Below are 13,901 nucleotides of genomic sequence, written 5' to 3' on the forward strand. Positions count from 1 at the left end.
TTAATTCCCAGAGTTGTGGTGCTCATTTCAGCCTTCCACCACACCCTTATTTCAATGTAAATGCATATAATTCACTTTAATCCCTTCCAGATTACTTTTCAAAATAAAATCTGGAAGGGAATACTTTTATCTTCAATTACTTCAGATTTACAATGGTAAAGTTATATTGTTTTTTGTGAAATTAACTGAAAATTAATCATTGAAGTCCACGAATTGCACTGCACAACACTTCAAACATGCTATGGCAAAGTAATGTAGAGGCTGGAGTATTATGTAAAATGTGAGACCAGAATTTAGCTTTTAATATGGGGGGAAAAAGAAAAAAGAGGAAAAAAAAATCACAATCTGCAGATGTGTTGTATACAATTACAGAAAATTGCAATTATGGTTTTCCTGCCAATCACAATCTAGCTACACTTAAGTTTTTCATTCACAAGTACATTGTGTAGTTCAAAAAGGACCAAGTTCATAAAAAGGACAAGGCTTCAAGAAAAAAATATGTCAATAGCTGTGTTCATGTAATTACTCTCTCAACCACAATTCTGTATTTCTCCCCATTCCTACATTTTACATCTCCCCCCAAGTTCTCCAATTCCAATTGCTTTTCTCATGAATCACACACATAGCATTGGAAACCTGTACAAGAGAAAACCTGTTACGTGTGTATCACCTGGTCAATACCCCGTCCTTTGCACTGAAGAACAATTACTTCTAGGAGTTTGGCTGCGTGGCACTCTGCATCTTCTCCTGCATCTCCTGTTAATACCTAACAATCAAAAAGGCAATTTAATTTATCAGTATTAATCATTGTCAACAATGAAAGCAAGTGCTCTTGTACCTGCATACATCAAAACTCTACATGGCATATATATATATAAATAAAACATATACACATTTTCATATATATATGTAAATACATTCATGCAGTATTTTCTGATGAATTAAGAAAGATAAAAAAAAAATTATCTCTACAGGATATAAATCAGGATAGGTGACTAACAATGAATCTAAAAATTCAGGAGAAATTGCTATTGTTCTTTATTAATGTTAGTATCCTCTATACGTCCTTTATCACGTTCCCTTTTTCAAAGGTAATGTTACTTGCAAGAATCATTGATGTTTTCCACATCCTGTTTCCATTTTCTGACTTCAATTCTAATAAACACTGGCAGATTAACAGCCTGGCAAAGTGAGGTCCTATCTCTAGGCTAGTTTCAGATTAAAAACGAGATGTATGTAATCACTCTATGTACATGCACATATGCACGAAACTGACTGTTTCTTCTCAGTATGTTTCAACCCTACAGCTAGTGTCAATCAAACTTGACAAAGAAGTAGAATTCACAAACACATTAAATCCTTGTAAGTCTTTTAAAAATAAGCAAGTAGATAGATTCCTAATACTTAATAATGCCCCAAATCAGACAAATGCTTTATTATATGTGGGAGAACCTGTATAAAGGAAACCGGAAAATGTGGGAAGAACTTCAAATGAGTTTGCACCTTAGCTGAGAACTAAAGAACCCAATCACAAGATATACAACCCAAGGAAATAAGGCTTCATTAATTCCTCTGCTTACCAAAATAGCTGTTCATAGAAGAGAGTCAAGGCAAACAACAGCACAGCAACTTTTTCCCACACATTTGTGCACAGTTTTTTTAAAAAAAGTATGTCACTTGAAAGTGTGAAGGTGCTATGACTACTTGGAACTGAGATGATACCAAACTTCATTTCATTCTGAAATGACTGGCTACCACCTGGCATGTTCAGGTCACTTTTAATCTGATTATTAGGTACCCGTGATAAGCGTAACAGTAAGAATCAGAATACTTACCTTTTTACACATAGCATAAATGATTTCTAAATGCTTTGGATTAGACAGTAAAGTATCGGTGTCAATGGTCACATAATTATGCAAGAGAGGCATCATGTCTGCAGAAGAGAGAGAAAAAGAGAAAAAAATGCGAACTAATCCTTAGAAGTGCTAGCCAGTGAGGCTGTAGTCCTGTAATGGGATTCATTAGCACAGATTCTTGGACATGGTTAGAAATTGAAACTTTGCAAGGTCTACTTTAGCGGAATTCTTCATAAAGTGCACCATGCACAACGCATTCTCAGGAGAAGAAACAGAACAGAACAACGGTTTAATTTAGGAATTTGTAGTTTCCCATTAACTTTATATATTTCAACTTTCTTGGAGTTCAGGACCTCCAACGGTAACTGATCATACTGACAGATTTGAACATGCCTCTCTAGCTAAATACGCTCCTGTTATACTCCCACACTAAACAGATGGTCAGGGCATGACTAAAGTACACAATCATTTTATACCAAAACACTAAATGGAAGTGACCTTTGTAAGGTGGGCTCTGGAGACGAATTCCCAAACAGTTGAAACATCAAGAGAATAGAAGTTGCGATACCTGCAAAGTATTCAAAGCAATCCTGCTGGAAAACCTCATACAGAACACCTAAAAGCTGCCACATTTGAGGTGAAATCATCTGGCATGTCAAGCTGTATGCCAGGGAAAGAATTTCTTCATAAAACTCTGGAAAGGAGAAACAAATTTGTAAAAAAAAATCTTTAAAAAAGATTGCTTGCAAATATATTGAAATCTGCATCTCAAGCCCTGAGTCATATAACACCTAGAAGACAGTAATTACTAATTATTTAAAGATGAATAAAAATAATACAAGACTCTTTTGAGCCTTAGTTTAAGCCTACAGTTGCAACAATATACATTGCTTTTTATTATATGCTTTTTATTATAAACACACACTAGAAAAATGCATTATCTGTGCATTGAAGGCATTGCTTCTAATGACTTACTACAAAATATTTTTACTTTCTCAGACTTTTTTTTTTGTTTCTTAAAAGGCCTTAGCACAAAGCTGTGTAGTTGTTTAATGCAGGAAACGGATAAAGAAATAATTTAATTTCACACCAAGTCCATAAAATAGTAATTGCAGATTTTGTCCTTTAACACAGAGCTGTAACTATAAGGAAAACTGAATCCTCTGAATTTTTAAAGAAGCAAAAAAACAACAAAAGATGAAGTTCTGTCCAGGAAGACAGTATTGGTTGTAACAATTAAAGAATTTTTCATGCAAAAACCTGTAATGTTTTTCTGAAAATTAGCTCCAAGAGATACCTATAACATGTTTCTGCAAAACAAGGCCAATGATCTGTAAACAGATGCTCTCCAGCTGTTGAGTTATCTGAAATAAAAAAACAAAGTTTATTTTAAAATTTAGTAGGACAGTAATTTGATCAATGTACTTGATTAATTCAGTTTAAGTTCTTCAAAACAAAAAAGGTTTTTTTATCACTTTTTAAATTCTGATTTAATGATCACAAAATTGTGAAATAGGGTCTCACTGATTTAAGTACCCAAATTTTCAATAAACAGTATTGCTTTTTAAAACATGCCACTTGCAGCATTTTTGTTTATTTTAAAAAATCTTATTCGAGAGTTATTCTGCAGATCCTATAAAAAACTGTTTCTGTCATCCTTTCTGGATATAAAGTAAATGCTAACAGGTGATGCTAACACTGTACTCCAAGTCTTTGAGGTATGGCCTCAGTCCAAAATCTCTGAAATAAAATGGGTTGAAAGAAAGGAAGAAAGAGGAGATGCTTTTGCTTAAGATCTACAAAGAGCTTCCCAAAACTGGCCCAGCAAGAGGACTATGTGTAGAATTTAGGAGGATACAACTGTGCTAAAGTCAGACAAAACCTGCTGTGTGGCTGGCTATTTATTATTGGGGTGAGCAAGTGAGAGGATAATTTATTCAGCCTTGCGATGTTGGACAGAGAGATTACATTTATTAAGGAAACCAAGCTACAAGGAGACTTATATGGCCACATTGCAAGTCTAAGTGAAACCAACAAATAAAGGCATTTCATGTTATTGCCACTGGTCATTAATTAAACTCAAAATCTTGCAGGATGTCAGGTTTCCTGGGTTTCTTCCAGCAAAGGGCTTAAGTATGTGATCACAGATTCATCCATGTACCTTCAGGCAGAACATTCAGACACATGGCTTAACAATGATCATCCCCTAAACTCTACATAGTTAATGGTGAAAAGGAAAGGAATTTCTAAGGAATTTTCAGCCCTGCATATCATTTATATATCGTTTATATCACTTCTAAAATCACATAAGATTCAGAGATGAAGAGCATTCTGCACAGTATTTTAGTTTGTGCTTCACATAACTGAAAAACAAGCTGCTAAATTTATATCCAAAATACGCCAAGCCCCAAGGGTAAAACCTGAAGATCTACTTCAGATTAGTTAAACTGAACATCAAGAGTGATAACAGATTTCATGTTAGTTTTCAAAAGATGTAAGGGGTTCTTGTAAAGGAATGAAAGATGTTTTCAAATTCAAACGAGCACAATGGTCATGTAGGAAAATACTATGAAGCTTATAATTTTAGAATACATTAATTAGAATATTAAGATTTCACTTTTGCAATGAAACCTTATCATTGTAAATCAGAAGGAAGCTATCTAGGACAAAGCATTTTTGTGCTTTATGTCAGCTCAGCTCAAAGTTACTGACAGACTTTGTCCCTTTTGTCAGTCACTGAACTCCTTCCTACCTCAGCCAGCTCAGGTGCTATGAGCGGAAAGAATTATGTTGCAGGGGAAATATGTTGCATTACAACAGAAAGACCAGTTCCTAGGAATTCTATCCAAGAAACTGCTAGGTAAACAACAAAATGAGTCACCATTACAAAAAGTCACACTTATGTAATATATTACTCCTCAAAATCTATTTTAATAGCCTGGAGTAATTGTCCAATGAAGTGATCACCAGAGTAAGGGCGAAAGATTTTACCCTCATGATATAAATACCCTACAAATTTAAGAGCTAAATTAAGAAAACATAAAAGTAAACTGGGCTTTAAATTCAGATTTGTCAGAGGTCACTTGGTACTAATTCATCATCCTGCTATAGTAAATACACATTCACGTCCATCAAGTGATGCAACACACGCATAGAACTGCTTGTCATCATGAAGGGAAGGCGTGAGGGAAAGCAGATGTATGTAAGAAAATCTCACCTCCTTGTGATCTTCCACAACTGTCAGGATAGTGTCAATTGTGTGCAAGATGCCCATGGCCATAACTGTTTTGTCCTCCACTTCCTCATATTCCTCACTCTGAAGTACTTTACCAAATATTTCAGCCTATTACAAAAAAAAAATAAAATTTCATGCAAAACCAAGATAGCTAGTGCAAAACCAGCAATGCCCTATCTGTGAGAGCCATCTTTGATGAAAAATATGCTACTTAGTTTTGAAAGTTTGGAGGTCTTTTGTCGTGGTTTAACCCGGCCGGCAGCTAAACACCACGCAGCCGTTCGCTCACCCTCCCCCCTCCCTCTCTGGGACGGGGGAGAGAAATGGAAAGCGAAGCCCGTGAGTTGAGATAAAGACAGTTTAATAAGACAGGAAAATAATAATAACAAAATAATAATAACAATAATAACAATAATGTTACAATGGTGATAATAGGAAAGTAATAATAATATGTACAAACAAGTGATGCACAATGCAATTGCTCACCACCCGCTGACCGATGCCCAGCCTAACCCCGAGCAGTCCGGCCCCCTCCCCCCGGCTATCCACCCCTATATATTGTTTAGCATGACGTCAGATGCTATGGAATACCCCTTTGGCTAGTTTGGGTCACCTGTCCTGGGTCTGTCCCCTCCCAGCTCTTACTGCACCCCCAGCCTGCCTGTTGGCAGGACAGAGTAAGAAGCTGAGATGTCCTTGGCTTGGTATAAGCACTGCTCTGCAACAATTAAAACATCGGGGTATTATCAGCACTCTTCTCATCCTAAGCCAAAACACAGCATTCCACCAGCTACTAGGAAGAAAATTAATTCTGTTCTAACTGAAACCAGGACATCTTTCTAGGCTTTTTTTTTTTTTTGTGAAGTCTGGTTATGTTAAGACATTTGAAATGTTAAATAGTCAGAGCTTGACTCATTAACATCATGGACAAAATTCAGTATCTCAGAAAAGCTTAAAGGTTTTAAAGATGCTTCAGATGGAAAAAAATACAGTATTATGAATACTATAGATGAATTCTGTAGGGACTATTTTAAACAGTGTGCACTTCAAATAAAGTTCCTAAAATATTTAACAAACCACATATGTGCTTGTGACTGGACTGTGATTTTAATACTGTCTCTTACCAGGTGTTGTGTCATGTCAACAGCAATGGTAGCTACTTCCTGGCTGTATTCACAGATCATCTTCTGGATTACATTAGTAAGATCATCATTTTCTGTCTCTCTAACAATGTGCAAGAGCTCTTGCATAACTGGCCTTACATATGGCTTCACATATTCCTTGGCTGAAAAAAAATAATATTGAAATTAGGTGGAATTAACTATCCTTGAACATAAAGACATAATAGCTGAAAACTACTAGTTAACTGGCTACTCTTACATGAAATATTTTTTAAAAGTTTAATTCACATATACATGCACAAAAAAACCTACCCACGACACTTTTACAGCCTGTAAGTAATAGACTAAGTAAATAAAATGTACATTCACCACCATGTCATTCATCTCAGTAAAGAAAAGCCATTTACAAAAAATACATGTATCCACTGTTTTAGGGGAATACATGCCCTCATACATGGGTGGAATTAATCCTTAAGCATACACACTATTTCTCTTCATTAAACAAAAACAAAGACAGATTATTTACTTTTTTAAATGAAAAATGTTGATACTGACTCTTGTGCAAGAAACGTTCCATAAAACTTGAAGTCAGAATCTGCAATGTATACAGTATCTAATGAGTGAGTGAAGCTGTCAAAAGGTGATAAAGTATTCTGAAATCTGTCATTAAATGGCAGAAATGTTCAGATAAATCTGTGCAAACCTCCTCATCTCTACCAATAAATAAATAAATCAGTATATACAACTGATGAATCACTGTAGCATACCTTGCTCCTGATTGCTTATTAACATCTGAAGAGCTATAGCAGCTTCTACTTTAACAGGCATTTCCTTATCATCAATCAGGCTCTTCTTTGCCAACTCTACTGCATTCCTCAAGTTCAGCTCATTGTGAAACTTCAAAGCACTGAATGAATGAAGTACCCAACAGGACTGCATGAAAAAAAAGAAAAAAAAAGCAACTTAGGGCTATTTTTTTTCTTGATTACAGTGTGTTCATGCAATAACATGTGACACAGTTTTTGCACTCAAGAGTTTTGTATTTTCCTTCCTCAAACTCCAATAAATCCAGTATGCACATAATCGGTATTCACAGTTTTGGTCCTCCTGAGGACAAAAAAAAATCAGAAAAGAATTTGAAGAAAATTAACTGTTTGTTTATGACTCATAAGGACAATTGAATGTTGTTCACACTACATTCAAAGTCTCATTACCTACTCTGTGGAAATCCTACCTATTCTTCACAGCTGTCCAACACCTCTAGTTATTGAGATCTGCTAATGAAAAATGGTCACAACCACTGTTCAGATTCTCCTGTCTGACTGAGGTAGTAAACAATAATGTAACAGATCTTTCATCAATTCATTTAAGTGACAAACCATTTTTAAAATAAAAATGCTGAAAAATTACTGTACAAGATAGTTATTACAAATTCTACTATGTATTTGCTTTATTTCTTTCATTGACACTCAGAAGGAAGTTAAACTGCGAAGGAAAGAATCATGCCAAATACTGAAATTGATATAATTGGTGAACTTACTCTAGCTCTGAGGTACCCCAGGTTTGACATGAACAAAGGAAATACATGGTTCTGTAACATCAGCTCCATTTGATCCTTGAATACAGTCTTCTGTTGGTGAAAATAAAAATTAATTTTTGAGACCATTCATTTTATTTATTCCATTTTAGCTAGCAATCCATTTTAACTATCTTGAAGTCCATGGAAAAATGCAATTATTTGTCCAAGTAATACAGATATACTCTGTCTCATGAAGAGATCTGAATCTTGTGTCTGGAACTGAGCAAACCCAATGAGCGTTGCAAGCTCAAAGCCATTTTAGTAAAAAAAAAAAAAAAAAAAAAAATCATACATATAATATTCAACTCTACCCTATTGTTTACAATATACCTGATTTTTATTTATTTATTTATGTATTTATTTATTTATTTTACCTATACCTGGTATATACCTATATAGGTATATTTACTTATACCTGGAATTTTCTTTGTTTCTAAAACACTAGTTCCAGCTGACTTGTATTCCTAAAAATTAGTTAGGATAAAGAACCGTGTACCCCCTCCACCCCCTCCTGAGTCTTCCTGCAAAGAAGTACACACATAGCCTAAGATAAATGAAAGCTTAGCATGAAATAGATTTGAGTATCAAATGACCTGTCATTACTATAAACATTAAAGCTGATTCTTTTACATGCTCACAACTCACATCATTTTATATGTTTACTAATGTTGCTAATAATGTTGTTATCAATGGAAAAAAATAAGTATTTTGTGAAAGAAATCTCTTTGGCAGGAGAGGGATATTCAATGATTCTTCAATATTCCAAATTTGACGAATCAAAAGACATTTACAGAAAGCCAGAACCACCAGCACAGACACTGGGGTCTTTCCTACGACCTATAGTCTCAGCAGATGAGAAAAGATCTATGCTGGGGACTGTGTTACGACCTAAAGGAATGGTTGAGTGGCTAAGGTGAGAAGTGAGGAAAGGGAATATACAATACAAAATATATCTTAACTGATCAGACTCCTACTTCACTAATCCATTCATCATTTTTCCCCACATAGTTTCCCAAACCTTCAGAGAGGCAGATGAAGAACTAAGGAGAGTAAAAAAACACAGAGAAGGGAAAACACAGGTGTACACAGGTCAGAGGCTTGCATGCTCTGAACTGGAGTGCCTGTGGACAGATCCATGTGGGTAAGTCAGGGTCATCGTGTCTATGAGCTACTTACAATCTATATCTCAGTCAACTCATCAGCCAGAAGACACTTACAAATCAAGTGTTTTATGCAGAAACAGTTTGTGGAATTCTTCCATCTGCTAAATGCCAAACACAAGAAATTCAGAGTAGAGAGGAGACTGCAGTGTTTGGGGATTACTACTCTTTTATAAAATATGTTGTAACTTTAAGTTTCATGACTGAAAATTTCAAATACCAGCAGTATAGTGGAATAAATCCTTTATTTTCCTCAAAACAGAGATAAATGAAACCCCCTTCAATATGAAAGGTTTTCCACAGCACAGAGAATATCCTCCTCTTTCACTGTGATATTCCAACATGAGGAAGAGTGTTTATAATCCACTGTATCTACAAAAATTTTGCAAAAGTTATTGATGTTTCAGGATTTTGGATCAGACAGGTGTATGTTGGCAAAATGTTCCTTGCAACATGAATCATAGAACTACAGATTCATTTAGGTTAGAAAATACTCTTAAAGATTGTCAGGTCCAACCGTCACCTAATGCTATCAAGTCCACCACCTAACCATGTACCCAAGCACCACAGTCACACATTTCTTTAATATCTGCAGGGATGGGGATTCTACCACTTCCCTGGGCAACCTGTTCCAATGCCTAACAACCCTTTCTCTGAAGAAATTCTTCGTGATATCCAACCTAAACCTCCCAAAGCACAACTTGAGGCCATTTCCTCATATCCTATCGCTTGACACCTGAGAAAAGAGATCGACTCCCACATCCCCACAGCCTCCTTTCAGGTACTTGTAGAGAGCAACAAGGTCTCCCTTCAGCCTCCTGTTCTCCAGACTGAACAGCCTCAATTCCCTCAGCCACTCCTTGAAGCTCTTATTTTCTAGGCCCTTCACCAGCTTTGTTGCTCTCTTCTCTGAAGATGTTCCAACAACTCAATAACCTTCTTGCAATGAGGGGCCCAAAACTGAAGACAGTATTTGAGGTGCGGTCTCACTAGTGGTGAGTACAGAGGGACAGTAACTTCCCTACCCCTGCTGGCCACATTATATCAGATGCAGGCCAGGATGCCGCTGGCATTCTCAAGCACTTATTTAGCCAGCTGCTGACCAGCACCTCCAGATCCTTTTTTTTGCTGGGTAACTTTGGAGCCACTCATCTGCAAGCATCTACTGTTGCATGTGGTTGTTATGACCCAAGTGCAGCACCCAGCATTCAGCCTCATTGAATGCAAGGCTATGAATGAAGAAACATCCTGCACAGAGAGACAACTCACATAAAATAAATTTTTGCATACTCGGAAAGGAAGCCTCCAGCACAAGACCCCCATTTTCATTCTAAAAGTTGTAACTTTTTGGCAGTTAGTCTTGACATGGAGAGAGGGCAAGGAGTACTTGGACTCCAAGGTCTACCAAAATGTAAGGGAAACCGTAACTACAATATTAGCAACATTGTGGGTTAAATGTGCGTTCAAATTCGGGAGAAAAACCTCAAATTGTAAAGATACTGTGTATAAAACATGGAGGAAGGATAGAAACCCTGTACTCTTTGCACTTATTTGCAAAACTCCCAACGGGCTGATGAGATGAGACTTAGAGTAATGTATTTTAGGGTCTAAAGGCTATAAAGCTAGACGAAACATTCTTACATGTTAAGTAAACATTTTTCTGGAACCAGCAGAAGCCCACAATAGTGCAAGCTGTTCGGGATTTCGATGAAGAATCATAAGCAACGTTACTGGTGGAACGTATACTTGTTTTTTTTAAAGCCCTTCCATTTTACTAGTAAAGCATGAGAGGAACAAGGGATGGTGCAGCAGCAAACAAGCAGAGCTTTGGAGAAACTTGAGAACAAAAATCAGAATAAGATGGGAACATAAAAAAAAAGGAAAGAATGTCAATATTTTTAAAGAAACAAACCCTAAGATTATCGCACAGTGCAATCTCTCCACTGACTTCATTAATGTGGTTATGAACTAACCATACTTTAATAAGCTAACATATTCCATTGGAAAAGGGAGTTCATAATAAGAATTATAAATATAAACCTATTTGACTTCCTTACCCACTTACCTTCAGTAAAATATCTGCTAGGGATCCTATAACATGCAAAGCTCCATCTTTTTTCCTTGGATCAATGTTTGGCTCTGTCAGAATCTGGTAGCAATATGCCATCATTTTTGGTAATACCTTCACAAGACAAAAAACAATCTCCTTTTGTCAGTGAGGTATATAAATCAAATTATTTCAATAGCATCGTTGAAGTTTAAAGAAGTCATGACTTTTACAAGAAGAAATCTTATCCTGACCAAAGTAACTGGAAGGTACTGTAGTACTATATGTAGCATCTTTCCATATTTAAAATTTAGAAGCTTCATGTTCCAGCTTTTCACCCAAACTTGGCAAAATAGTTTATCTGAAATGTCATATTAGTAATTGCAAATAAGGTATTTTTGTTGTTTTGACGCAAATCAAAAAAGGCAAGGAGAAAAGAGACTCAAACAGTATTTCATAGTTGTTTTAGCAAACATGCATGCTTTCCAGGGCTAGGTTGAATCCTTTTTTTTTTTTTTTTTTTTTTTTGCTTATATCAGTGTTAAGTATAGAAAGAAAAGCGTCCACAGAAAAGTTATGCCCTTATTTAAAGAGCAGCTGTATGAAATTAATTTCATTCTTCCTGATTTCATCGTTGTCAACAGGATTTTAAGTTGCATCAGTGAAAATTAACGAGGATCAGATTCACTTTTCCTCCTGCTACAATTTGAGAAGCTCTGAACAGCCATAACAGAGGCTTGAGAAAAGTATCACTACGTCTATTCTCTGACTCAGTTTTTATCTAGCAGGCTAATTTTACATCTACAAGAGGAAATAATTTATTTTTTATTAATACATATTTTAATTCTCCCCAAATTCATAGCACTCGGCCAGGAAAGAGTTCGATTATGTATCAGCAAGTAGATTTTTCAAGATTAGCTTCTTGTACCACCTTCAATTTTAAGTGAAAATAACATTTTAAAGAAAACTTCAAATAAAAATTAAAAAACACTAGTGCCATACCTCTTTTCTCTTCTTTGCTGCTGTATAAAGAAGATTCTGTGCTGCTGTTGTAGTGGATGCATAATCTTCAAATACATCTAACAATAAAAAGAAATAAACTCACTTTCTGAATACAACATAATTAAATTTTGATAAAGTGGCTTGAGTTTGCGGGACACAAAACTACTCATGGCTGTCTTCACTTCATGGTTAAAGAGTCAGACCCAAGCTCATGTCACCTATAAAGGCCTTTACTTCTTGCCTTCCTAGTCTACTAAGCACTCATCACTCTCTTTATTAAGAATGCATTATTTATTCATTAATTCTTTTGAGACCATGTGTTTAAGAGATGAGAAATTCTGTGCCTTTTTTTTTTTTTTTTAAATTAAAACCACTATAGGAAGAACAACAATGCATTCCAGTGCCATCTGCATACCATATGTACATAATTTTGACTTGATTTTATTAAAACCTCATGGGAACTCTGAATGTAAAAAATACTTGGATCTGGGAGTAGTTTTAAATCTGCTGAAAGTTGAAGCTTTTTAACTTCTTCCATTACAAGTAAACCTCTTTTAATCATATTGAAAATATAATTTATGTATTGAAAAAAAATAATCTGTGCTGCCAAACATGTTCTAATCCAAACATCCCTACGCAGATTTAATTAAATAAAAGGTCTAGAAAAGTAATCTTAAAACGTGGTTGAAATTACACATTAACTTTCCTGAGATTTTAAAGATAAATCATGATTAAGAAATACTACCAGACTACTGGAATTCTTGTTCCAAATCCAAATGCTTCTCACAAAATTTAAAGTAAATGTACTTTCATGCTTTTATTTTCCTACCTTCCACAATACAATTCAAATCTGTATTTAACTCTCAGTCACAGATTTAAAAAGGCTTCACTGCTTACAAAGAAAGAACTGAATTTAGATACCAAAAATCAGCTACATATCTTTACCCCAGTGATCAGCGCTGTATCATGATCCATTTTCTATATAATAACTTTTTTTGTGTATTTTATTTTTTAAAGTATTCTAGGATCTTTTATATTCTGTTCTTACATATGCTAACCAGAAGGCAACTAATTAAAAATTTCCAAATGATAGATGTCTCTGTGGTGCCTGGCTTACTGGAATTTTCCAGCTAAAATTGCTATATTTTTAAAGCAATGAGGTAACTCTTTTAATACGAATTATTTAGTCCAAGATTTTTCACTAAGTATTTTGAAAGAACACTTGTATCTAATTGTTTTACAATTTAGTGATAACAATTGGCAAGAGATAGGGAAAACATGAACAATTTTCAGTAAAGAAAGAGCAAGTCAGGCCTCTTCTGGTCAAAGTGTGAGCTGCAAGAAGTTGCAGACAGCTGTTAACATCTCCCATTCAGGATTCTGAAACTGGCATTAAAAGGTGAGCAAGCCAATCTGTTGGGCTGCACTGAGCAAAACTGAAGTAGAAGAAGATGTGTTATGAATGTCAAGTGAATGTGTCAAATGAGTGTCAAGAACGTCAAGTGAACTAGTTTAAGAGCACCAACCAAATGGCTAGAACTCATTTGATCTGCCTTCCTCTTAGTTACAGATTCATGAGATTTAAGAAAAAAAATCTCTTCTTCCTACTGTTCAGGACACTGGTGAAGACAAAAATATTACAGTGGCCGTGGTATATTTGGGACTATGGTGTACAATTGTGATGAAAGCAGAAAATAAATTCTAACTAAAAACAGTTACCAAATTTCATGCGGATATATTCATATGGATCCTCTTGCCAGAGCTCTTCATCCTCGTCTTTGTAGCACATTAGGGAGAATATCACCTCTTCTGTTATACTCTAATATTAGAGGAGTAAAATACACATAAGTACATAGAAAATCAAATTGTAGTATAGCTTCCCTCCATTGTGCACTAGCTTA

At 35.5% G+C, this 13,901-nt stretch overlaps 1 protein-coding gene across 1 annotated transcript in view; it reads right to left on the reverse strand.

Annotated features, from left to right (window-relative positions):
* The window catches only part of IPO8 (importin 8), a 51,304-nt gene that overhangs the window by 18,319 nt on the left and 19,084 nt on the right, over window positions 1-13,901 (reverse strand). Inside the window, exons 10-20 of the mRNA XM_082781489.1 lie at window positions 13,720-13,819; window positions 12,001-12,077; window positions 11,017-11,133; window positions 7,753-7,842; window positions 6,980-7,145; window positions 6,216-6,376; window positions 5,074-5,199; window positions 3,154-3,220; window positions 2,425-2,550; window positions 1,836-1,933; window positions 671-766 (exon numbers count right to left, since the gene is read on the reverse strand). Of these exons, the coding sequence (XP_082637615.1) occupies window positions 671-766; window positions 1,836-1,933; window positions 2,425-2,550; window positions 3,154-3,220; window positions 5,074-5,199; window positions 6,216-6,376; window positions 6,980-7,145; window positions 7,753-7,842; window positions 11,017-11,133; window positions 12,001-12,077; window positions 13,720-13,819 (1,224 nt within the window). The remainder of the gene's footprint in view (window positions 1-670; window positions 767-1,835; window positions 1,934-2,424; window positions 2,551-3,153; window positions 3,221-5,073; window positions 5,200-6,215; window positions 6,377-6,979; window positions 7,146-7,752; window positions 7,843-11,016; window positions 11,134-12,000; window positions 12,078-13,719; window positions 13,820-13,901) is intronic.

The sequence above is a fragment of the Aythya marila genome, assembly GCF_965140915.1.
Source record: "Aythya marila genome assembly, chromosome: 1".
Classification (NCBI taxonomy): Eukaryota; Metazoa; Chordata; class Aves; order Anseriformes; family Anatidae; genus Aythya; species Aythya marila.